This window comes from Rhinatrema bivittatum, chromosome 9 (genome assembly GCF_901001135.1).
Source record: "Rhinatrema bivittatum chromosome 9, aRhiBiv1.1, whole genome shotgun sequence".
NCBI lineage: Eukaryota > Metazoa > Chordata > Amphibia > Gymnophiona > Rhinatrematidae > Rhinatrema > Rhinatrema bivittatum.
The window spans coordinates 37553095-37580211 of NC_042623.1; the positions used below are offsets into that span (position 1 = coordinate 37553095).

General features: G+C 44.7%; 1 protein-coding gene across 2 annotated transcripts; it reads right to left on the reverse strand.

The window, feature by feature from the left end:
* Positions 1 to 419: 419 nt before the first annotated feature.
* Positions 420 to 24692, reverse strand: LOC115098965 (regenerating islet-derived protein 4-like). Of its 2 annotated transcripts, none has more exons than XM_029616162.1 (6): positions 24573 to 24692; positions 9949 to 10029; positions 6727 to 6824; positions 3512 to 3649; positions 1667 to 1781; positions 420 to 590 (listed from the first exon to the last, which is right to left on the reverse strand). In XM_029616162.1, exons 2-6 carry the CDS (start codon positions 10013 to 10015, stop codon positions 523 to 525), a joined length of 486 nt encoding a protein of 161 aa, XP_029472022.1. In that variant the 5' UTR covers positions 10016 to 10029; positions 24573 to 24692; the 3' UTR covers positions 420 to 522. The 2 variants fall into 2 exon arrangements, with proteins under 2 accessions (XP_029472022.1, XP_029472021.1); XM_029616161.1 differs by lacking the exon at positions 24573 to 24692 and adding an exon at positions 23684 to 23807.
* Positions 24693 to 27117: the final 2425 nt, after the last annotated feature.

The following is a 27117-nucleotide window of genomic DNA, read 5'->3' on the forward strand; positions in this document are numbered from 1 at the left end:
CCCTGGGATTAAGGGATAAAAGTAGACACAGGCTGTAACCCTGGGACTAAGGGTAAAGGAGACACAGGCTGTAACCCTGGGACTAAGGGTAAAGGAGACACAGGCTGTAACCCTGGGATTAAGGGATAAAAGGAGACACAGGCTGTAACCCTGGGACTAAGGGTAAAGGAGACACAGGCTGTAACCCTGGGATTAAGGGATAAAAGGAGACACAGGCTGTAACCCTGAGACTAAGGGTAAAGGAGACACAGACTGTAACCTTGGGATTAAGGGATAAAAGGAGACACAGACTGTAATCCTGGTATTAAGGCATAAAAGGAGACATAGGCTGGAACGCAGGGACTGAGGGTAAAAGAGACACAGAATATAACCCTAGGACTGAGGGATAAAAGGAGACACAGGCTGTAGGTAATTCTGGCTAGGAAGGATACATTTTAATGCACTTGTAAATTGCAGTACTGCATCTGCAGAGATAGTAAGGTTACATATGACAATCTGTCTTTTCAGTTGATCCATTCTATTTCAGGGTTTATATTTACAAAGGAAATGTTTTCCAGCATCACAGGCAGAGCCCTTCCACTTCTTAAAACCTAAAAAGCAAGAATGATAGAAACAAATTTACATATTTTAGAGTTCATCCTGCAGTCTTCCAACTGTTTAGAGGTGTTCTCCCTGGTCCACCTGAGGGTTAGGACCAGATATTATATTCTTGTGGCTGTATTTGCGGGGAGAAGGGCTACCAGTTCCACTCTAACTGCAGTTGTATGAGGTGATGGGAGGGAGATGGTTCTGGTTCCACACGGCGGGCAGAATTTGGATATCCTATTCCTGAGGTATAGTCGTAGCTGGGCCTCGGAGGCTAGTGTCTCCTCACTTTTGGCTCAGGCCCCCCACCCTTAGCAGCAGGGCCGTGTCTCATCTGAGTCAGCCCCTTAAAGATGCAAGAGTTAGCAGGACCGGAGGCCTTGGAATCACTGCCAGTCCATGATCCTCTGCGCCTTTAAGGAGGCGAACCTGAATGGGACATACCACTGCCCTTCCGCTAGACATGTAAAAGTTTGAGCCTATCAAAGTCTTTGTCTGCTTTTGGCAGATATTAATTATTTATAACTCCTTCAAAACTCAGGAATGCCTGGACTGGTGGAAGCCTATTTACATAATCTCTCAGGCTGCAGAAGAGCAATTTAACCTTTGTGTATAGTAGTTGCCTTAAGCACAGAGGGAGAGTGAGAAGCAGCAGAGACAGAGCAGGGAGATGGCAAAGAGACAGGAGATACAGAATGTTGCCAGAAATTAAAGGGGTCTGTAGCTACTGCCATGAAGACGCATATAGGATGGGGGAAAGTGGTGGGGGCAGCCCACAGTGCCCAGCCGTGCTAGCCTTGGTGCTTTCTCCCCCACAGTTCTGGTCACATCACTACTATATTCTTCTGGTCGTAGAGAGGAAACTCCCCGTTCCCCACGGAGGGCAGGAACCAAATACAATTCTCTTCCAGCTGTATAGCCGGGACTCTGATCCAGCTCTATAGAGAGGGGTCCACTGTTTTGTTTCGGACTTGGTGTTGCTGGCTCAGTGAGGTCCACCATTTTTTTTTTTTTGTGTGTGCATTTTCTCTTTGCTCGTGCTTTAACATTATAACGCTACCGAAACCTGTTCCATGCTCACCAGATCCACTTGTAAGCACCACGCAGTGTCCTCCCTTTTCGGAATTTATGGATTCCCTTTTCTTCCAGGCTTTATAGTTATATAAGGATCCGTCATTCCATTTCCATCGCTGATTCTGCAGAGACAGGGAGAGACACCCTGGTCAATGTACACAATGGGCACAGACAGCAAGAGATACCCAGGTAGAACTGATTTTCAATGTAGATAAGATGGGGTTTAGAGATGCCATATGCTAATGGGCAAGGAACGGGCTGAACGGGAAGCAACCAAGTGGAATAAGTTTCAGGGCTTGCTGGTATTGAATTATTTTATCAAGAATGTGGAATAGGGTCACTAACTGTCAAATAAGTTTGCTGACCCTGTAAAAAGAAACAAACACTGTCATGTCAATAATAAATCATTTCATATGCTTCAAATCAGGATGAGTGACGGGACCTGCCTCCAGTGCCGTGGGCGCAGACTCTGAGATTCCGCAGAAGTCGGGAGTCAGGGGTTACATCACGGTGCATTAAATAGGGCCGAATTTCAGAGTATGGTGCCCATAGGAAGAGGAATAATTACAACTCAACAAAAAGACAAATATAGTCCCATAAATGATAAGCAAATCAAGCAAAAAAAAAAAAAAGGACAAAAAAAAATCAAATAATAAATATTAGGCTCTGCAAACAAAATTCAATGTGTATCAATGGTGAAGAGCTAGGGGTGTCAGCAAGCCTGACGGTGTGCCCTGGAGCATACGGACCACCCGGTCTTATCAATCATTCACCCTGAAAAACTCTAAACAACATAAATAAGTGGTATATTTTTTTTTTATTTAATTTTTTTCAAACAAATAAAATGAAAGTTCTTTAAAGCAAATAAACTGGAAATTTAAAAAAGTCATTAATCACAAATGGAATTGGTAAAGAGCCCTAATGCCAAGGGCTTGACTGCCCATAGGAAGAGGATTAGGAGAAAGGGGGCTTTTGCACCTAGAAATCAAAGAACAGCGGGAGGAGTGTCTCAGTTTGTGGGGCCCTTCCGAATTTGGCTCCCCGAGCCCTTGCCTGGCCCTAAATTCGACCCTGGCATGAAGAGATGGATATCGGCATAATGTGCACCCAATGGCAATGGTAGAACGTGTGTCTGTGACAAAGTTAGCTTGGCATCAGAACTCTGGCAGATGGTCACTAAGTAAACATTGGGAAGGGCTTGGCACTTTGATCTGAAGGTAGAAATTCGAAGCATTATTATTGTTTTTCCAGGTGATACCAAACCACTGAGCTTGTGAACCCTCTGGGAACAGGGAAACACCTGAATGTAATCTGCTTTAGAAATGTCATGAAAGGCGGAATATCAATCAAGTACTAAATAAATACTGTAAATACACTGCATATTTAGCCGTTCATAAACTGCAAAGAAACGTACAAATTGAAGGAAAATTATTTTCCATTGATATCTCACCCAACCCAGATTGCAAATAATTTAACCTAATACTCCTCCTGGACATTGGAGAAGCAGTAGTGAAGATCTTATATCAGTATGAGGTGCTGAAGTACCTGGGATTTTTCTGTTGAGTTTGCCAGTTAAATATCTACAGTCACTAAATAAAAGATTTATCAGCCATCTCTTGGTGGCAGCTGACTGTACCGTGGCAGCCCCCTGCATTCAGTGACTGGACCACGAGTATGCGGGACGTTTTGACCAGTGATGTCTGGCAGAAGTGATCGTGACGAAGACTTTGGGGAAAGCCAGATTATCTACAGGTGGAGTCAACATTCACGTTCCGAGCACGGGCAAAGACCAGGCTTTACTGGAGCATGGGGACAGTATTACAAACAGCTACAGGTCAAAGTCCGGCCTCACCTTCTCAGGGTCGTGGAGTCCCACCCAAACACCGATCTTCGTCTGGTAAGCAGAGATACTGCTGGCAACGATGCTGGCCTCTGCATCGTCAAGGATGGAGGTGAGATGGGCTCCGTGCCCATAACTGTGGCACTCAAACTGCAGGATTAAAGAAAGAAAACCCAGATTCATGGGCTCCTCTGTTCTGACATGGCGCATTTCACTTCCTGTTTCCAGAATTTTCTGTTATTTTTGCACTCTGGCGCTCACACTGACACTGGCTTCTTAGCAGGCTGCTGACTCAACCTCAGAATTAACTGAAAGTTGATGTTGGATATGAGCTCCTGGGGCCACAGAGATCACAGACACAGACGTGACTAGAATTCTGCACTACCCTTACCTGATAGTGGAACAAACAACAAGCAAACTTTGGCAGCTATTTTATTTCTAAACAACATTTGGGAGACTCCTGTAGCAACGCATTGTAACTTGCACATTGAACACAACAGTGAAGTCAGAGGGGTCGTGGCTATAAGAGGGAGGAAACAGTGTTATGATGGAGTAATACCACTGCCAGGCTTTATATACAACTTTCAGGAATTTCCTTTCCCCTCCCCTGAAATTTGGCAGAGAAGACCACAATACCGATCCCGCACAATCTACCCAATTTTAGAAAAAAACTGATTCAATATTCTTTGAGCTAGATAAGGGAGCAATATATAAAATGGCAGACCAATTTTAAGACACCTTGTTGTTTGTGTTTGCTGCAACGCTGCTCGTGGGCGTGGATTGAGTGCCAGAGGGTCCTGGATGTGGCTCCCCAACGGTGATCCTCATGCTGAATTGGGTACTTTTGTCTCTGGAGCAGTCAGAAACCTATATATACTCTTGAAATAACAAAATATCGTGTTCCTCCACTACACTAACCGCATTTATCTTCCGGTGTGTACTAGGAGTGCTCCCTCAGTGTTTATTCGTGGTAACTAACAGGAACTGGGCTAGCTGATTGTGGAAAACAAAAGATAATTAAATATCCTTATTCTAGCTAGCACAGAGGAATTAAATTCAGATGCTCGCTCGTGCATGGTGAGGATTATTTTCACACTTTCTTTCACTCTCCTCTCACACTGTTACCACAGTGCACTGAATAAAGGTTCAGGAGCTCATCAATAGGTAGACATCACCAGTGGCTGTATATTTATATATGTCATTTGAGAAGGTGCCACCAAGTATCGTAATATTGGGGATGTTATAAGTATTAAAGCACTGTTATCTGTACTTCTGTGTACTCTGCTTATATTCGCACACTGGTGCAGAGGGATGACTTTCCACATAAGAAAAATAATAAAATGGCTCCTTTCACTTTAGCAGCAGCTCTGCTGTTTGTCACCCCTTTCTTTTCTTTTAACTTTCTCAGTGGGTTCGGTTATCAGCTTTGCTATAATCCAGTCTGACTCTCACTGCAGCACCCCACTATAGTGAACTGGACCTTCTCCTGGGGCAGACTCTGGTTCTCCTAGATCAGTTCCGTTGGAGAGAACTTCCTTCTTTAGAAGATGTGTGTATTCTCCTATATTATGAGAGCTGTAGCCCTCTCCTTGTTAGAGAAAGCCAAGATCACTTATAGTTCTTAAAAGCAAGCCATAACAGTGGCATCTACTAGAGATGTGAATCGTGTGATCGATCGTCTTAACGATCGATTTCGGCTGGTGGGGGGAGGGAATCGGATCGTTGCAGTTTTGTTTTTTTAAATATCGTGTAAATCGTAAATCGGGGGAGGGCGGGAAAACCGGCACACTAAAACATCCCTAAAACCCACCCCGACCCTTTAAAATAAATCCCCCACCCTCCCGAACCTCCCCAAAATGTCTTAAATTACCTGGGGTCCAATGGGGGGGTCCCGTTGTGATCTTCCACTCTCGGGCCATGGGTGCGTTGATAGAAATGGCGCCGGCGCTACCTTTGCCCTGTCATATGACAGGGCAAAGGTAGCGCCGGCGCCATTTTGGTTCCTGTCCCCCGACGTCACCAGCGTAGGAGATCGCTCCCGGACCCCCCCTGGACCCCCAGGGACTTTTGGCCAGCTTGGGGGGGCCTTCTGACCCCCACAAGACTTGCCAAAAGTCCAGCGGGGGTCCGGGAACGACCTCCTACACTCGAATCGTGTTGCCGTAATGAAAAATGGCGCCGGCCATTTGCAATACGGCAATATTGCCATATGGCCATATTGCAAAATGGCGCCGGCCATACGCGCTCAGGGCTTTTAAAATCCGGCCCTTTGTTTCCCCACCCTAACTCTACTCCTGATATTCAAAAGTCACTGAATGCTACTCAGTCAGATAAGTAGCGACTTATCCAGCTAAGAGGCACTTGCTGAATATCCGGCTATGCTACGCCTAGCAGCAGACACTTGGCCAGATAAGCCACTTATCTGGCTAAGTAGTTAGCTGGATAAGTTAAGAGTGGGCAGTGGGCAGATCAGGTGGTGCTGCTTATCTGGTTAACTTGACCAGATAAGTGCCAATATTTGGACTTCTCGGGTTAAGTTAACCGGATAAGTTAGATCTGCCATACAGCAGGTCTAACTTAACCGAAGAAAACTTATCTGGCTAAGAAGTGCCGAATACAGGGAGATTCAGCAGCATAGCCGTGATGCTGACTATCTCATGTAAGTTAGTGGGATAAGTCTTATCTGTCTAACTTACATAGACAGATAAGTTTGAATATTGGGCACCCACTTTTTAGGCCTCTAAATTTAGGATCCTAATGAAACTAGTAAATTTTCAAAAAGGTCAATTTAGATGCCTAACCCCAAAAGATAGGAGTCAAAAACCCTTTAAAAATTGGCCATTTTTAATTTTGTGGGTTTTCTGGTGATTTGATTTTGTTTCCCTAGTTCTTTAATCTGGCTCATTAATTTTCATGCATATAGGTACAATCTGCATTCCTATAGTTTGTGTGTATCCGTAGTCTGCATATTTGCAGATGTGAATGATCTGCACATAAATGACTTGGACAGGATAACTGTGGGCTGCTTTATAGCCCGGGCGCTCAGAGTCCATCTTAGCAGCAGAAGGCAGCAGGGCATAGAGAGGCTGGGAGTCAGAGGTAAATGATTAACTCCAGGTTAAGGAAAGCAAAGACAGAGTTCCACCTCGCTGGTCATGGAGAGTGGGATCTGGTTTTGCAACCTCCTCTCTGATTTTAATCTTTGCCTTTTCTCCTGTATCACTCACCTCTGCTTCTGCCCAGGGTTTTTTCTGCCTGATGTATCCGTAGCAGTGAGACCTGTAGAAGAACCAGCCTGGAGGACAGCTGGACCTGACCGATGTGCCTGCATGAGTGAGCAGAAGACAGTGTTTTAGTGTTCACTGATGCACTTGCTTCCTCTCTGGCCTTCCAGAGCACCATCCCTTATTGCAATAACTCCCATCCCAAGGCAATCTGCAGGAAATCGAGGACTGGACTATACTGGAATGGCAAATAAAAAAAAAAAACAGGATTGGCTTCACATCCTAGAAGAGAAGGAGATAACAATCTAACTCCATGTCTTGTAGAATGTGAGCCCGATCCTGTTTTTCTTAATATTTGATATCCCAATTTTCAAAACCAACCCACTTAAATGGCGACTTTTCGTGACAGCTAAATTTGTGGTGGGGGTTCCATGGCATGCATGCCTTTAGCCAGAGTGAGGGAGTCGATCCCACGGGTGTGTTTAGAAAATAATGGCAGGAATATTGGGTTTTTTTATCTATGCATGCTGCTTTCCAACATAAATCTGCCCTGCGGAAGAAGCAGGCGCAAAATCTGCCGGCCCTTTTGTATCTGCGGGAAAGTGCATCTGCACAGTTTGCACCAGCGGACTCTGCATTGAGGCAGGCTGTTAAAAACTTTCCCTGCAATGACATGAAAACTGAAACTGGGACCCTTCCCCCACACCCATCCTTGGGAATGGTCAGTTCTGACTGAAGTTTGATTGATTACCATGCAACGAGAGCGCTTGGTCAATCCGACTCGCTGGACCTCTGGTCTTCTCGCAACCCTGTCCATTTAGTTGTGGAAACGGAATAGGAGGGCACAAAAGGACACTAAGGCACATCTAGTCCGTCAAATCTCATTCCTGCTGCAGTGCCATAAAGTCCCAGATGACCTCTGGCTTTTCCTTTAGACTTCTTTGCAACTGTGCTGAGCGTTGCAACAACCAAGAAGTAAACTGGGTAGACTAGTTGGACCTTACGGTCCTTATCTGACATCTTATTCTGTGTTTAAGTGCTTACAGAGCTGGTTAGGCTGAAAGAAGATCAGAGGACTAGGCAGTGCCTAATGGTTAATCCAGGGGAGAGTTAGAAAAACGCTGTATCTGTAGCCATGTGAATGAGCACAGAGGGTCGTGAGGTACAAAGAAGTGAATGGACAGCCTGGGATCAAGTAGGGTTTTTGTTATTGCAACAGAAAGGAAAATAAGCAAACCAGGTGGGCTTTTTGGTCCTTATCTGCTATCCTGTTCTCTATTTCTATGATTTATCAAAGGGTTTCTTCCATTCTGTATCTGTCGTAAAAGATTTGATAAATCAGCAACTCCCGAGAAACAGTCGCAGAGCCCAACCGATGCAGGAACTGAACAACAGCTGGCAAGCCGCATCAGCCTTGCAAGCCAAGACAAAGGTTGCAGGACAGGAGGAGCTGGCCGGGCCATCAGGAGGATGGCCATGTCCTCAGCAGCAGCAGCAGAGACATGAGCGGCACGTGCAGCCTCGTTTATGTCCATCACCCGCCACAGCCTCACTGACAGTGGAAGCTCATTGCCACTGCATTTCAGGTATTCCTTCACAAATGATCCCCCGCGGGTGCCCAGGAGATGGCCTGGCGGACCTTAGATAAACAGAAGAAACTATTCTACATATATGGGGGTAGGAGGCACATGTGACGATCAGTGCTACATATTAACCCAAAATCATCAGAGCTTGGTGGGCATTCTGAGTACCAGAGAGAAATCTTGTACAACGCTCTCCAGATGGTAACTCTTCTACTCCGCCAGCACTCAGAGGAGCTGTCTGAAATGCTGCGATTTTGTTACATTAGTCCTTCACTATGCCAGAGGCAAAATATCTTTCAACAGAAGAAACAGCAGCAGCAGCGTCATTAGCAGGGTCTTTGGAGGCCTGACCAAATGTCTTCATCATGCAAAGGATAAAAACCAAACATGTATATTTTACTCCGACACAGCCACCGCCTTAGGTTTATGTGAGGGACGTTGCTGCAGCAGAAGGCAGGGGGTAGAATCAGGGTCCGGGTACACCCCCTATTTCTGAGGAGCAGAAGCTTGTATATTTTGGGGGCGATTTGCAAGTTACGTGGATGGTATTAGCATGCCTGCTTTACATTTTCAAAGAGAAACTACCCGGGTGGTCTCTCTTCGAAATTTAGCAAATGCAAAGTACACATAGCAAAAGGGCAATGTTCAGCAGACATTCACGTGAGTACATTTCTCGTCGCCCAGGAATCCCGACTGTCCGAAAATTGCCCCTCCCTTACCAGGGTGAAAGTAAGTGCAGGGATCAGCAACGTGCATGCTGTTAGCCAGATATGAAGTAGGCATTCCCAAGAGCGCGATTAGATTCGGGGGGAAGGAAATAACACGCACCAATTACATTTTCAAAAGTACTCGAGGAAAAGGCAGGGGCAGATTTCTGCAGGGGCTTTTTTCCTGGGGCAACTTCCATAGGGAAAAGACACATGTACTTCCCCTTTGAGAACTGGTGCAAAGCCCCTGGGTAAAACGGCAGATCAGTGGATCATAAATAGACAAATAAATAGATAAAGAAATAAATAACAGCAGAGGCGGGGGGGGGGGGACAAAATAGCGTGCATACATTTAGCAATGGAATGCACGCATCGCGTTTTCCTACCCACGTCCACCAGCACACGTACTATGCACTTGTAGCCGGCTCTGAGGAGAGTAGCCTTCATGCAGGCCATTTTGCCTGGGTGTATACCTTTAAAAATTGCTCTTTCCAATGTTTATATGTGGGGGGTGAGATGGGGGGAAGAAGAGATGTACAATCCCATCTTAAAAAAATGGGATCCAACATAGTGAACCGGCACTAATCTACTCCAATGCTTCCCTTCTCTCCTTTAATCCCGATCCCTCCTGTAATGCCACATTCATGCTTCTTTCCTTCCCCTGCTGCCTCTTTTAGTCATATTTCCTTCACTGTGCCTTTTGCTCTTAATCCTTTCCTCTGCAATCCCTGACACACTTTAATACCTGTTATGTTGTCTTTTTCTCTCTCTCTCACTTACTCCCTCTGATTTCTGATCCATTCTGCTCTTCAGTTCATCTTCTTCTTTCTAATTTCTCCATTCTGTGTCTCATTCTTTCACAATCTGTCTCATTTATCTATTTTTCTGTTCATAACTGTAAGAGGAGAGTCAGAGGGAAATGGATAATCACTCACCTTCTACCAATGGTAAACCAATCAGGCAGCCCAAAAAAAAGAGGATAAAAGATGTGAATGGCACCATCGTAAATATTCACCCTGAGAATAATAAAAAAATCAAACAATAAGTTCAATACACAAGAGTAGTATAAGGGGGTAACTTTTGTCAAACTTGTTTTGACAGGTTGGCTCAGCTAATCAGCATTTACATTTGGTCAAAACCCTTGTCCCATCTTAGCCCCCACCCCAGTCATCATTTTGAAGACATCAAAGGAAGTTGTCATAACCATGCCCCCAAATGTCATAGTCGCTCCCAAAAAACATCCCTTCTGTCCCTTTTTTTCTCTCTTTATTTATCAATTTTCAGGCATACAATGAAAGTGACATATTTATATGCACCCACATCTTTCAATCATCTATACAATCCCAACAAACAGCACAATGCAGATAATTGTACATTGACTAAATATACAGAAACTGGACTCCTACGAGGCATGTACTTAGGTTTGGTAAATCTGGCACTTAGACCTGCCAGTGGTCTAAGTGCCACCGTGATAAGCAACCCCTGCCAGATGCCCAACAAACCTAGAGCCGGCTGTATACTGACTGGGATACTTAAAATGTTAGACATTTCCTGTCCACCCTCTCTCCAAAACCAGGATATCCCAGACAGTATCACCATATATGAATATATGTACCCTGCTCTCCACAACCCCTCCAACAGCTCATATCGTAGGTAGGGAACATCCTTGTGTAGTATACAGGTAGAGAAGTCTAATAACCAGCTCAGTCCTTCTACAACACATAGATATCCGATGAGCTGCTGCCTAGACTCCTTTCCATTTCTTTGCATCCAGAGCTATGCCTAGGTCCACATTCCATTTGTCAATGATAATGATAGGGGTTTCTGTCCCAAGTTTGTGTAATAGAATGCCCCAATATATATGCGTTATCCTTTTGGACCTGGCATTCAGAGCATACATATAATGTTCCATTCTATTAAGCTGATGCAGGGGGGCTTGCAAATCTAATTTGTTGCCCAAAGCTCACCTGATCTGCAGGTAATAAGCTGCTGATTCATCCACCAAAATCCTCTACTAGGTCCTTAGGAGTTAAAAACCCATCCTCATCCCACAGCTAGTCTACAAAATGTTATGCTTCTGGCTGCTATGTGGCCTCCCCTCCACTAGATGACTCCGGTGACCCTGGCCCTGTACTGTACTCTCCAGCACATCCCTGGTTTCTTGCCTCAGTCAGTCCCACAGTCTCTATGCCATCAGGGGACCTCCACGAGCTCACTCCTCTGGATGGCCAAACTTCTCTTGCCTGCCTGCAACATGCCCACACCCTAGTCCTATTTAACCCTGTCTAGCCACTGCTCAGTGCTTTGGCATTGAGTTCTTTTCAACTCCTTGCTCTAGTCACTTTTGTCTTGCGATCTTTCCAGGCCTTTCCTTACTTTACCTTGTGGCTCCCGGGCCTTCTGATTTCTGTTTTGTCTAGTTTTGTCTTGTGGCCTTTGGGCCCCCTTTCCTCAGCCTTTCTTGTCTTTTACTTGTGGCCTCTGGACTCTTCCTTGTTTGGGCCATTCCTGACCTCTGGCCTAGCCTTGAGACCTCCCTAAGTCTCTTCCAAACTCTAGGCCTCTCTCTGGCTTCCTGACCACTGGCCTAGCCTTGAGGCCTCCCTAGGTCTCTTTCAGACTCTAGGCCTCTCTCTGCCTCCCTGACTACTGGCCTACCAGGCCCAGCCTAGCCCTGAAGCTTTCCTTTTAGACTCTAGATCTATTTCTGTCTTGCCCCTCGGGGCTTTCCCGTTCCATGTTTTGTTTTGTTCTTGCCCTGTCCAGTCCTGTCCTGTCTTAGTCTGTCTGTGCCCTAGTCTCTGTTCCACTGTTCCAGAGTTCCCTGCTCTCCTGCACTCTGTTCCTGTGTTTCAGTTCACTCTTACCTCCACGCAGCTCCAGTCTGTTCCTGAGTTCCAGCCCATCTTGCGCTCTCTCTGGAGTTCCAGCCCTGCCTGCACTTTGTCTCTTGCTCCAGCCTCACTGGACTGCCCAAATCTAGCCCTAGCCATCATGCCGTCCTGTGCCACTCTGAAGGTGGTGTCCATCATCCTTCCCCAGCATTGAACCGCAACACAAAAACTAACCCATTGTCCCTCCGACCCCTAAAGATAGGAAAGAAGGTACAACTCGAAATATTAGGGTTCCTGTATATAGGATTTATGGGCAGAAGCTGCTCATCTCCAGTACCGTATACTTTGTCACCTGTCTCCAAATCTTTATAGTATGTGTGGTGATAATGGGGCTTCTCCTGCAGATGCATCCGCTGAGGGGGGAGAAAGCTAGCAAAAATGGAAGTACAGCTAAAGTAACCTCACGTGCTTGCTCTAAGGCCAACCATCCTGGGCCCTTATTTGTGAGCCACTGCTTAAGACCCATCAATCGCACTGCCCAGTAATAAGTTCTAAAATTAGGCAGTGCCATTCCCTCTTGTGTTTTAGGTAGCCAAAGGAACTTTATTCTTGCAGATTTGTAGTTCCATATAAATCTACTCACTTGGCTATGCAAGGCTAAACACTTACGCCAGAAGAGTGTACGGGATATGTTGGAAGAGATATAATAATTTTGGAAGTATAGTCATTTTGACCAAATTGATTCGGCCTGCCCATGATACCAGGATATCTTCCCAGTCTTTAAAATGTTGTTTAATATTTGCTAACACAGGCAAATAATTTTTGGCATAGAGATCCTTAAAATCTCTAGGCACAAATACACCAAGATATTTAATCCCTCAGTCACCACTGGTTTGCCAGATAGACAGTTGGGCACCCTGGTCTATGCTCCAGCGTAAGAATTTTTGATTTGTCATGGTTCAGTTTATACCTTGCCAGAGCCCTGAACCTGGAAACAAGCTCCAAAAAGGCGGGGCCTGAGACATTCGGATCTGTGAGAAACAACAGGAGATCATCAGCATATATCTTGTCTTCTCTTCCCCCTACCTTAATCCCCTTTATATCCGGACTCACTTGTATGGCTACCGCGAGAGGTTATATCACCAGATCAAATAATAATGGCTACAGTGGGCAGTCTTGTCTCATGCCACGATGGATGAAAAAAGGCGAAATCGGAGACCCGTTCAATACTAAGTGTGCTCATGGCTTCTTGAACATTGCTCTCACCCAAGCCTGATATTGGCCAGGGAGCCCGACCTCTTGAAGGATCACAAACATGCATGACCACGTCATCCTGTCAAGTGCCTTTTCTGCATCCAATGAGAGCAATCCAGCAACCCTGAAAGACCCTTAGTCCATGCATAATGAAGAATATTAAATATCTGCCTAGTGTTAGTTATGGATCCCCTCCCTTTTACAAATCCACTTTGATCCAGGTATATTAGCCCCCACGAGGAAGGGCTCTAGTCTATGCTATATCACTGTGGAAAATATTTTTATATCTGAGTTTAATAGGAAAACTGGCCTAAATAATCCACACTTTAGGGGATCTTTCCCCTTTTTAAATATCAAAGAGATATACACTTCTGCCATATCCCCTAAGGGACCTCCTGAATTCCCTGTCTGGTTAAATGTGCTCACTAAAAAGGTGATCAAATCAGGAAGATATCTCTTGTGAAAGTCAATATGGTACCCATCAGGCCCTGGACATTTCCCCCCTCCCCTCTCCCGGCAGCACCTTCACTGCCTTCTGAATTTCTAGACACGTAATAGGCAACTCCAGCTGGAGCTGCTGTGCCTCAGTGAGTTTTAGAGATGTAATGTAGAGAGGAATCTTTGAATGTCATCAAGGCCTACCAAGGGAGTCTCTCTGTACAAATCTGCATAATAATGGAGAAATTGTTCCTCTATTTCCTTTAAATCTAGCAATGCTTTTCTCGTGGGTTTTCGCACCTTTGTAATTATTGCCCTGCTGGCCCGTTTCCAAACCACTCTTGTCAGATATGAGCCAGACTTGTCTTCGTGCTCATAGAATTTTGCTTTAATATGTTTCATAGCATTCCCAACTTTTTCTATTTCAAATGATTTAAGTGCTCTCCTGCGATCTTCTAGCTCATTTAATGTACACTGAGAATAATTCTTTTTGTGTTTAATCTCCAACTCTTGGATCTTTAACAGGAGCCCATCAGTTTTTCACCTGCGCTCTTTCTGCTAGCAGCTAGCATTTGAAATGTTTTTAGCATGGAGAAATGCCTTGAACGCCTCCCATCTTAATATTGGCTTATGTTCTGTTCCAGGGTTGTAGGTATTAAACTCCTCCACCGCGGCCGTCAGTAAGACAAGAAAATGTTTATCCCCCGTTACGAGATATTAAGCCTCCAAGTGGAGCACCTGGGCCTAGCATGAGCAAAATTGATAACAACTTCCACTGCGTAATGGTCTGAAAAAGAACTCACCAGGATTGCACTGCTAGGAGTGTGACACAAAATTGGGACTACACAGAAATTTGTCAAGCCTGCTACAAATAGTATGCTGAGGTGAATAATAAGTGTAATCTCTTTCGTCAGAATGACAATGTCTCCAAATATCAATGAGATTAAAAGTTACCAGTAGATATTGCAGAGCCCTAGACATACCTGTTTCCTACCTGGAGGAAGCTGTTTTATTAACCTGGGGATCTGGACATATATTTCAGTCTCCACCTATGTATAGGTTGCGTGAATCCCCAGTTTGCCAAAGTAGTCATTAACTTACTATAGAATTCCTTTTGATCCTGGTTAGGCTTTTGGTATTATAGGTGGAGTAATAGGCTTGTCCAGCCACCCCTTTTCTGATCTTTTTGTGCTCTACTACCATGAAATGCATTTCCTGCAGTAGCAGGATATCTGCCTTTTGTCTATTAGCAAATTGGAGAACACACTTCCACTTAATTGGCGAGGAGAGTCCCCTCACATTTAAAGGAAGGACACATTTTGATTTTAGTACTCATGTTGATTTAGAATAGATACACAATCTGGGTCCAGGGAATTCTACGTAAAACTCTGCTTAGCAAACAGAGCCCCCAGAAACAAATTATACCATTTACAAAGTTCCTATTAGTCGTGTCATTATTGCAGTGTAGCAAACTATAACAAAATTGCAATTGCCGGTCATTCATACCTCCCTCGGTCAAGTGCATTCTAACAGTATGCCATATTCTCCCTTCCTAACATATCTCAATGAAACCATTAAACATAGCACAATCTCTTCCCCCTCCCCATCTCCCCATCCCCCCTGAAACAAACAGCAGCAGACCATACTTCCCTCCCATTCTCCCAACCGCCATCAAATTAGGACAAACCTTAGCACTCCCTGGTGGGAAAAACCTTGAGACCAGGTGACTAGGCCTTTCCCTAACCCAAGCCAATACCTTCCCTCACTCCGCCCCTTCCCCTCATTCCTCTACTTATATCACCCCAATTACAATTGCAGGACCTCTTGTACTCTCGCAAACAGGACCTCCACATTGTTTAACAGACACTGTCTAAATCCAGACTTGACAACCATTTGTACTGTCCGAATCTCACTCCTCCAAGTGTTATGACCACACCAGCCAGATGTTGTCCAGACATTCTGGCAGCTCTCCTGTTCAGTTCTTCCCCACCCGCAGCTTGTAGGAACAAGAAAGAATAAATTCACATTATAATACAACATCCGAGCGTCTCTGCTATGGCGACGAGTGCACCAACACACTGCAGCTGTAGCAATGATACTGTGCTCGCTGATTCGGTGGCCCAACAGCATGGTGTAATGTGCATGCATGGCCGCCATTCTCCAGGCACCCCCTATTTCTTCTCAACTTCCACAGGGCAGGTAAAATTTAAGAGGTCCAAGCAGCAAGGAGGTCCATACAAAAAAAATAATAAACAAAAATATTTGTAGCTCTTTATGCTGTCCATCCTCCGCGTCTGTTAAAAGAAATCAAGTGCCAACCACATTTCCTGCCAAAGCACTCTCTCACTGCCCAAAAAAGAAAAGATGGCCATTGTTACATGCTCTGAGCTTCCTCGGCATGTTTCTTTCTCAATTTCTCCAGTTGCTTTTCAGCTGCTTTAAGATTGTCCAGTATTATAGGCTTGCCCCTCACTACTATGCTCAGCCTTCCGGGATATAACATCACGTAACAGACATTTAATTTTTGAAGCTCTTTTTACTGCCTCAAAACTTTGCCACTTCTTCTGAAGGTCTATGGAGAAGTCAGGGAATATCATTATTTTCTTTTCTTTGTACCACAGTTCCCAAGCTTCCTGCGCAACATTAAGGATCCCGTATTTATCTTCAAAATTGTGTAGCTTGATAATTACCACCCTAGGGCAGGCGTTGGGCCCGGAGCTGATGCAAGAGACTGCTGAGCTCTGTCAATTTTAACCATTCCTTTAGCAGGATGAAGAGCCAACAGGTTCAGCAGCCATTTTGCAAAGAAAGCCCCCCGCATGCCTGCCCTTGGTTTTCTCAGGCAGTCCAATCACTCTGATATTGCATCGGTGAGTTCAATTCCCTAAAATAATCATCAATTTTTTCCCATATGGCATTGGTTTGACAGTCCATCTTATCCACCTTCACTGCGAGCCAAGTCACCATTTCCTCCAAATCGCCAACTCTTCCTTCTGCCTCCTCAATTTATCCTGTATTATCGCACACTGACTCTGCAATCTGCACCACTTTATTTTTACTATAATCCCTAGTTGGGCCTCCAATTTTTGGGAAATCGCATCAGTAAATTTCTCCATCAGTTTATGCAAGTATTCTGTTTTTCCTCCAACTTGGGCAAGTCATCACCCATCTCATCATCAGAGGCCAAATCGGCCTCATTGTGCTTCTTAGACGCTTCCTGTGATTTGACTTTCTTTTTTGGCTTACCAGTCTTTTCAGCCCATAAAGAGGGCCTTTAGCAAAGGACATTTCTTTTCAGCATCAATAGATTTAATACTCTTTTTTTTTTTAGATTCAGTGGGAGCCAAAACATGCGGCTGCCTTCCTGCTGAGTGCATCATCGAAAGTCTTCTTTCTGTTCCTTTTCAATGATATATACCAGAACTGGAAATATATTTTAACAAGATGGCACTAGCTGTATGGAGGCCAGGAAATAACATCACAACCAAACATGTATCATCGATCATGCACAGTAAACAGTGTAGAGCATGAAGAAGCAGCCATGTATAATGATGTCACAGGAAATGACATCGCTGCTGGGCATGCTCAGTAAATGACTCTTTGTTTTCTGAGATGGCATTACCGTGGAGCATGAAGAGGAAAGACCCAGGAAGCAATAAGGAAGGTGATCTATAAAAGCCTTGAGGATAAAACAAAGGGATAAATGCCAGATGTCTTTAAAATGCTTTATTGTAGTGGAGACGTAAAAACAATGGGCATTGGGCATTGTTTTTACGTCTCCACTACAATAAAGCATTTTAAAAACATCTGGCATGAAGAGGAAGCCATTTTAATGATTTCACAGGAAATGACATCATCATCGAGCATGTGCAGTAACCCTTGTTGTTTGCAGTAGAGACCAAATTTTAAAAGTCCAAGAGGGGCTGATGTTTTTTCATTTAAGGGGACCAACAGATATTGTTTTAGAGTCTAAAGAGCGATATTTAAGGCTTTTTCCTTTCCTCTGCACAGTTAATATTTTTGTTTTAACAGATGCAGATGTCTGTGTGAAAAATGCTAATCTTAGTGTAGGAAAAAAATCCTACTGGTTTCTTTCACGTGCCATACATGTTTGCTTTAGCAGGCAGCCAAAGCATAGATGTAGAATTTTAGCTCATAGATGCAGAGTTGTAGATTTTTTAGTTTTTACAAGGCAGATCCTTGCCATACAGAATAAGTAGGACTTCTGATTTTAAGTGTTTATAAATTGTAAATTTAGGTGTCTATTTTCCAGCTAATTAGGGGTTCTTTGAGGGTACTAAAAGTCTGTGTTTACAGTTATTTTGGCAGCGCTCATTCTATTTTTGGGTATCTCTTCTGGTCAAATTAAATATATACATTTGTGCAGCTGAGAACTTGTTAGCTTGGAAAAGGCATAAAACCAAAGTAGAGGATCCAGGGTAGGCAAAGAATGGGTGAGCGAGTACTAGGGGAACTGATGTTTTCTTGCACTGGGGGTATTTGATCGTGGTTTATTGGTTAAAACCTATAATTAGAAGCCCTAAGAATAAGTGATGACAGAAATGCAGTTCCTTTAAGGAAAATACAAAGATGTCAGAAATGAACCGAGAAAATTAAAAGAACGCAAAAACACAGATAAACACTGATGTAATTAAGCATTATTGCAGAACAGGGGTAGGGTAATTCTTTGCATTCCAACCCTAAATTTTGTGTCAATGACATTACGATACATGATGCTAAGGAGTACTCATCGTCTCAGACTTGTTTCCAGAATGAGAGTCAGTGTGACGGTCAGAGAAGGAAGGATCCCTCTCTTGCAAGGCAGCCAAGGCAAGAAAATGTTTTCAATGAGCTGTTTATATGCTGGCTTTAATCAGAAACCATTTCACTGTAATTATAGTCAAATATATATAGAACTGGCTTAGTAACACATGGGACACTTAAGGATCCCCCTCCTCCAGCTCCGTGCTACGCAGCGAGGCCCATGCTGCCACCTGAGACGTGGAATTCCTCACTGTATGTCTGCCAAACACACCAGCAGCAGCTGGCATGAAATATTCATGGCAGTCACTCAGATTCCCATCATTTGTTGTTGGCCGGCGTGTGCTGGAATTTTAACAATTGTCTATGGGGAAACCTGCATCCCACTGCTGTATTACCAGGGTTAACAGTTCAAAGTGGACATATATATATATATATATATATGTCCACTGTGCTTATATATATATATATTATTAGTTAAGTATCATTAGGTAGAACAGTATAACAGAAAAAGTAATATGCATGGTCGAGTTATAACACCGGAAGCAAGATGTTTATCGCTGGCTTCATGAAGCTACGCATAGTAAATAGCAAAGTAAATAACTAACCATAAATATCCATCATTTTAATTAGTCAATAAAGAGTTAACCTTATAGTTATCATTAAATTATTTACTTGTCTGTGCTTATATATATATATATATATATATATATATATATATATATATATATTTGTTAATTATTTACTTTAATGTTATGTTATTTACTATGCGTAGCTTCATGAAGCCAGCGATAAACATCTTGCTTCCGGTGTTATAACTCGACCATGCATATTACTTTTTCTGTTATACTGTTCTACCTAATGATACTTAACTAATAATTTGTTGTTCTATAGTTGTATATCAACCTGTAATATGTTGTTCTAACTGTAAACCGGAGTGAAGGCATCTAGCTAAACCTCTGTATATAAAAGCCTACAAATAAATAAATAAATAAATAAATAAATAAATAAATAAATAATTAATTAATAAAATATAAATATATATATCTTGAATGGGTATGAGTTAGTACCTAAGGAGAGCATTTTCACAGAATGAAAAGGAGTTGGGGAGGGGGAGAGAAGTAATGTAGGGAAGGTTGGGTGCTGGTTGGGGGTTGACTATATAAGTTTTGATTAAAATGTGGTTTTATATTTGAGAGAGGAAAAATATGAAAATAAAACATACCAAGAGATGAATTGGGTCCTCTTCATGGATACGATAAGTAGTGTGGTGAGTAAATGGTTGAGTGTGTCAGTGGAAGTCTATGTATATGTGCTTTCATGTGAGTTGGCTGTTACTCATGCGTACATTCTTGCCTTGCCTAAGGATTGTGTGCCATGGTGCTGTGCACGTGCCCCTGTCCATGTTAGCATTCTCTTTTTCTCTGTTGTTAAGGATTTTTTGACCTGGCAGTTTCCATCTGCTCCTCTGGATTTCCAGCTCCATTGGAACAACAGCTGGGACCTGACATTATGAAACTTCACGTACAACTACCCAGAGATATTTTCCCTCCCATCTTATTTTAGTTCAGTCATAACAGCAACAGCCCTTGTCTGGGGCCATGCATCAGAGCTCCTTCTGGAACCCTGCAATCATAGGCCTTAAATCCAGCCACTAGGGGTCACCATTGCATGATGCCCCCGCAGCATTCCCACATCCTCAGTTGACCCAGGAAGTCCTGAGCTGAGTGTCATGGATGTGAGCCCTTGGGCTGTAGCGTGGTTGATGCAGCCTAGTAAGTGGACCCTCTCTCTCTGGGACTGGAGCTAGAGCTTCACCTATGCCAGTTCCGTTCCCCACAGATTGAGCCCTGATTCCAGGGGCTGGGAGGGCTTGGCAAAAGTCCTGTAAGGAGCGGTCTAATGAAATCAAGTCGCGGCAGTGGTCAGGGCTGGTGACAAGCAAAGGTATCCAGCTCTAGGCCTAGGTCATGGCAGGCAGTGAGAAGGCAGGTTGAAGTCCAAGCCACAGTCGGGGCAGGCAGCAAGCAAACAGTATCCATGTCCAAGCAGGGATCAGGGTAGGCAGCAATCCAAAAGAATAGTCAGTATCCATAGCAGAAGTCAGAACCAGGAATCAAGGCAAGACAAGACACTAAGAACCAAGGCAAGGCAGGGTGGACAACACAAGGCAACAGAGAGGCAGGACAAGATAGGAAGAAAATAGCGAGGCAAGGCAGGACAGCAGGATAACGAGGCTAGACAGGGCAACAAGCAAGGCAGGACAACAAGGTAAAGAGGCTAGGCAGGACAAAAAGGCAAGGCACAGAAAGGTAGTGTTACAAATTGCAAGGCAGGAGGACCTGTTGCTGAGGTGTTGGGCTGGAATACAGCTGGGCTGGTGTGGCAGCTGGGCTGAAACCATGCTGACATCATCAGTGGAGCACCGGCAGGACTTTCCTGCAGTGGGGACTAGTAATGCAGGACAAGTGTGTGCGTATATGCCTTTGGAAGGGCATGGCACAATTAGCCCTGCATACAATGGCAGTGTCTCTGCCACAAAGAGATCCCAGTGGCATCCTGTGGCCACGGCAGTGCTTGCGGTAGGTGCAGGCAGGTTGCAGGGCATTCCTGCAGCTGGCCAAAACATTACACTGAGAATCAACTCAGGTTGTTTCATATGGCAGTACAGTGCAAAGCACTGCCACCAAGCCAGCCATCTATCACTGATTTTAAATTTCAAGTTTATACCAATGTAACTTCACACATGTGCATCTATTTTGGTTTGTCCATTACTGCATGTGCATACACTTATGGCTGATTATTTTGGCCTGTGATTGTACTGATGTTGACTCCAGCTTGCTTCTGATATATGCAAACCTAAAACATCATCTCCTACATCAGGAGGAGGAAAGTTAGAGGAACTGTTATGTAATGGCTTAATAATACCCCTAACACCCACTCAGGGTTAACCTTGTGTCACACAGAGGGTCTTGCCAAGCACTGTTTAGGCCCACCTGTATCTGTGCATGTGCCACTATACTGGCAACCTCCCACCCACTGGTGGGTTCCCATTTGCCTTTAGGTAAATACCCTGCCTACAAGCCATTCCCTGGTGGTTTCTAGGGACACTTGAGATCAGACACAACCCAAAGATCACATAGTTCCTAGAAATATACCTATTTAGACAAGATCAAATACAAAAAATGCTGGGATTATCAGTCACAAGACAGATATAACAAACTAAAAAGTTTATTAACAAATAGAAAGAAGAGTAAACAGAACAAAAAAATGTGTAATTTGCAAACAGCCAATAAGTAAAAAAAAACCCTGTATTTATACACTTTCTAGACAAGGTTGTCCTCATAAGGATGTGTAGAGCTGGGACAATACTTTGGCATATATCTGGTTACTCTGCACTCTCAGCCAAGAGTGAACATTTCTAGTGAGTTCTGGGCTAGTCCCCACTAGAGCTGGTACTGTAACTGTACAATCAATCATAGCCCAAGACAGTGGCTTCCTGACCAAGAGGAATACAGAATGCTATAACATTGCATCTTCTTGTGGAGACCGGGGAAGTTAAGCATTGCAAGACTTACTTTAAGGTAAATGGCAGAGAAACTTGTTTATTTTTAACTGCGATAAATGGAAAAGCACATCAGGAGCCAGGCTGCCATTTGCCTGTTAATTTAAGGCATGCAAGGGAAAGGAGGTCTAACTGGGGAAACAAAAAGAGCTCAATGCAAAATAAAAAAATCTCAATAGACATAAAAATCATTTCACCATAGGGGCCTAACATGTCCTATGAGGGGTACCATGAGACATTTCTGCCCTCATCATCATTAGCTTGAGTCAAGACACCAGCAGCAGCACCCTATCCACCCCATAATTGCAGAAAAGTGCAAAGAATGTTTTAAAAATATGTATTAAAATAAAATTAAACATCTGATCCCTGTGTTTTGGTATTTCTTTGGATGCAAACAACATGTTTGCAATGTGTGTATTATGTCTGAAATTGAAATGTTGTACTTGGTAGACACGGGGCCAGTGCTTACATTAGGAAAACTAGGCAATAGCATAGAGCGCCGAGATTTGGAAGGGCAGAAAATCCCACCAGTGTGAGTTCTAGAAGGGTGCTAAAGAATATTGCTAAAAAAGGGAGCGCATTCTTGGAGCCACTGCTATTGGAGGAGGTAGCACTGTTCTGGAGCTTCCCCCAATAAATAAATTCGGGGGGAGGAGGGGGTCACCTAGGGTGTCAAATACGATTGCACTGCCTTGGGTAGACAAATGTTTGACATGAGAAGAAGCTGGGATGGACATGGTAGGGAAGAGGGGAAATATGGGTTAGGGTGTTTTGTGCAAAGTGGGAAGTGGAGCAATGTAATGTAATGTAGAGTCAAGTGTCTAGAGCAGGGGTGGGCAATTCCAGTCCTCGAGGGCCACAAACCTGTCGAGGTTTTAGGATATCCTAATGAATATGCATGATATAGATTTGCATGCAACTGAGGCAGAGTGCATGCAAATCTCTCTCATGCATATTCATTAGGGATATCCTGAAAACCAGACTGGTTTGTGGCCCTCGAGGACCGGAACTGCCCACCCCTGGTCTAGAGGAAAGTGTTGGTACAGAAAGAAGAGAGAAAATAAACAGTAAGAGGGGTATTATGGTGCTCAAGAGGGTAAGAGGAAGTGTAGCGGCAAAGTGTAAGAGAAGGTAATAGGGGAGAGTGCAGGGACAACCATTTTGGAGTAGAAGGGAAAAACAGGGCTGGGATTCTAGGGGAGAAGGGGAGCAGTTAAGGAACCTTTGAAGGGTCAACAGGGACACCTGAAGATCAAACGTCTGTGAGGCAACTGAACAGTGAGCAAGATATAACAGGAGTGTGATGGGGTAGGAGAATAGGGTATATGTGGGCAACTTTAGATGATGGGAGTGGAAGGAGAGGATCCAAAATGTGAGTAAAGACAAAGGATGGAAACAAGGAAAATTGGAAGACGGGGAAACAATGGAATGAATCCACTTATGCAGAATAAACCAAGCTGCAGTAAAATAAAAATGACTAATAATAATATTTGTGCAGCAGAAGGAAAATTCCAGTTGGCCCATACCTCTAGGTAACTTATCTATTTAGACAAATCTAGATTTTGGCTGAATCGCTGCCTCATCTAGCAAAAACTGTAAAAATAAAATGTAAAAATCCTTTGCTTTGCCATCAGCATAATTACACTTTCAAATTCTCTCAAGACAGCAGATTTCATGCCTCAGGGCTGAGGTTATAGAAGAGTGGAAAGAGAACGGAAAGCTGCTATTCCATTTGTTCCATCTCTTCCTGTCACGGCTGCATTAAGGCGCCGCAGCTGTCGGCGCAGTCTCAGAAACTTAACAAAGCAGAAATCTTACCTCCCCTTTTATCAGGTAGTGTGGCTTTGGCTTCAGACCATCCTGGGGACTCCTGCCAAGGAGGTTTTAAAGAGGAGGGGGGCGAGGGGAGGACGGAGGAGGGGCATTGGGAGAGTGATGGGAGTTGTTTGGAGTTTGCTAGAAACAACTTGATAACAAATTGCAAACAACTAAAAAAAAAAAAAAAATCTGAACCCAGACTCTGAATCATGAGTAAACAGAGCAAGGGGCTGCAGATCAATCCTATCTCCCTTCACTGTAACAGGTGCTCAGCAGTAAGTGCTGAAAAGTGAATAATTACCTCCTCGGTGACTAATGGAAGAGGTATTAATAATCAGTTCTCATGCCTTAATAATCATTACTGCACACAGACAGCCCGATAAGATCAGCTCCTGTAACATCCGTTTCTATTCCCCTCCCGGTGACAGGTGCCATGGCGAGGGTTCAAGAACAGGTCTGCTGTACGGAAGTGTGATTCTGAGAAAGACAGTGTAAATACCTCTCTAAAGTCCCTTTTCCCCACCCGCCCCAAGTGCTGGCAACACCTGGGATCGCTTATCTTTGCTCTAATGCCCTCCCCACCCCACCCCCCTTATACTAATCCCAGCGTTGGGAACACCTGGAATCTCCCCTCCCTGTCCTAATGTCCTCAGTACTGACCTCACTGCTGGGAATATCTGGGATCTTCCATCTCTGTCCTAATGTCCCCTTTACTCACCTAAATGTTGGGAATTCCTGGGCTCTCCCTTCACTGCCCTGATGACCCTTGCACTTACCTCGCTCCTGGGAATACGTAGGCCTCTCCCATCATTGTCCCAAAGTCTCTTTTACTGACCTGGACGCTGGTGACAGCAGGCTGGGACACATGCTTTGCTCAGTTATCACTTACATGACGGCCATGCACTCTGCAGGGTGGTGGGAAACTTTTTCTGGTCCCCCTCCCTGCTCCTCCTGTACTTGCAATATTTGATGACCTGAAATTTACTCGGAGCCCCTTGGCTGCTTGCAGCCTGCCAGCTGTGTGATGATGAGAGCAGGTGATGGTGGTGAGGGGATGGGATGGGAGGGGTTAGGAAGGGCCAGAGGGGAGAAAGAAGAGAATATGGTCCTGAAATGCACATGTTCTCCAGCAGATTTTTACTTCAGTTTTCTATATTTATACAAGGACATTTTATTTTACTTTAAGGTAAATGACAAGCCCATGTCATTAACACAATAAATGCATGATGCATAAAAACATAACAAGTGCCATTCTGGATCAGACCAAGGTCCATGGAACCCGGCATCCTGTCCATGGTAGTAGCTATTCTGGGTCACAAGTACCTGGCAGATCCCCGAAAGTTGATCTATTTCTTGTATCTCACTCCCAGGGATAAGCGCTGGCTTTCTCAAGTCTACCTGGCTAATGACTGTTTATGGACTTTTCCTTCAGGAACTTGTCCAATTCTCTTTTGAACCCCACTACGTTAATTGCCCTGACTGCATCCCCTGGCAACAGATTCCTTAGCTTGTTTGTGCATTGAGTAAAAAAAAAAAACATTTCCTGGAGATCACGTGACCTGATGGTGAAGTAGGTCGTATGCCTGCCTAGCTCCGGATCCCCACCACCCAATTTCTCACTTTATCAGTGGATCTGTGCAGCGATTCTTCTGAACCTTCAAACGGGTTTATCCGGCATTCACTGGTTTCCTGTCTTTTTAGGTCCTTCCGCGCTGGTTTATGGCCTCTAAAACACGACGACGCGAGCAGGATAAGCTGAGGACTGTGGGATCTAAAATGGCGAATCCTCTCAGTGTGCCTCCGTCTCCAGTTGCAGCAGAGGCCCGTGGCACGGATGAAGTGGCTGCTGTTGTGGCTGCGTTGGAGTCTAAATTTGAGAAAGTTGTTGAGAAGTTCGACAAGGTTTTCTCTCTTCTCGCTAACGCTGGCAAGCAAATGCAGGAGGTACAGACACAGGTGTCCAATGTGGAGGACCGAGTGCAGGCCCTAGAAGCAGAGGTGGCCTCACTAAAGGCAGATCGTGACCTGCAGTCCCAGAAAACAGGTCCTGCAGGAATAATTTGAGATTTATTGGAATTCCTGAAAGCATAAGCGATTTGGCCCTCCTTTAAACAGTGGAAGTCTGACTACTTAGTAGGGATGTGAATCGTGTCCTCGATCGTCTTAACGATCGATTTCGGCTGGGAGGGGGAGGGAATCGTATTGTTGCCGTTTGGGGGGGTAAAATATCGTGAAAAATCGTTAAAAATCGTTAAAAATCGAAAAATCGAAAAACCGGCACATTAAAACCCCCTAAAACCCACCCCCGACCCTTTAAATTAAATCCCCCACCCTCCCGAACCCCCCCCCCAAATAACTTAAATAACCTGCGGGTCCAGCGGCGGTCCGGAACGGCAGCGGTCCGGAACGGGCTCCTGCTCCTGAATCTTGTCGTCTTCAGCCGGCGCCATTTTCCAAAATGGCGCCGAAAAATGGCGGCGGCCATAGACGAAAAAGATTGGACGGCAGGAGGTCCTTCCGGACCCCCGCTGGACTTTTGGCAAGTCTCGTGGGGGTCAGGAGGCCCCCCACAAGCTGGCCAAAAGTTCCTGGAGGTCCAGCGGGGGTCAGGGAGCGATTTCCCGCCGCGAATCGTTTTCGTACGGAAAATGGCGCCGGCAGGAGATCGACTGCAGGAGGTCGTTCAGCGAGGCGCCGGAACCCTCGCTGAACGACCTCCTGCAGTCGATCTCCTGCCGGCGCCATTTTCCGTACGAAAACGATTCGCGGCGGGAAATCGCTCCCTGACCCCCGCTGGACCTCCAGGAACTTTTGGCCAGCTTGTGGGGGGCCTCCTGACCCCCACGAGACTTGCCAAAAGTCCAGCGGGGGTCCGGAAGGACCTCCTGCCGTCCAATCTTTTTCGTCTATGGCCGCCGCCATTTTTCGGCGCCATTTTGGAAAATGGCGCCGGCTGAAGACGACAAGATTCAGGAGCAGGAGCCCGTTCCGGACCGCTGCCGTTCCGGACCGCCGCTGGACCCGCAGGTTATTTAAGTCAATTGGGGGGGGGTTCGGGAGGGTGGGGGATTTAATTTAAAGGGTCGGGGGTGGGTTTTAGGGGGTTTTAGTGTGCCGGCTCACGATTCTAACGATTTATAACGATAAATCGTTAGAATCTGTATTGTATTGTGTTCCCTAACGGTTTAAGACGATATTAAAATTATCGGACGATAATTTTAATCGTCCTAAAACGATTCACATCCCTACTACTTAGGGCCGCAATCTACACAATGCACGCATCTGCGCCCCGTGATTGCCAAGCTGCTGAATTTAGCTCATAAGCTGGAGATGCTGCAAGCATATCGCAGACAATGGAAGCTGGAGTATGAAGGCGCAACTGTATTGATTTTCCAAGACTATTCAGCAACAGTGGCTGCCAAGCGTTAAATTTT

Bases quoted from the DNA above. Each gene is read 5' to 3' on its own strand.
- LOC115098965 (XM_029616162.1), bottom strand. From the start codon at position 10,015: ATGGTGCCATTCACATCTTTTATCCTCTTTTTTTTGGGCTGCCTGATT. The intron at 6,825-9,948 runs GTGAGTGATTAT...TCACTCATGCAG, and splicing joins TGGTTTACCATTGGTAGAAG to GCACATCGGTCAGGTCCAGC. The intron at 591-1,666 runs GTGAGCATGGAA...CTTGCTTTTTAG, and splicing joins GGTGCTTACAAGTGGATCTG to GTTTTAAGAAGTGGAAGGGC.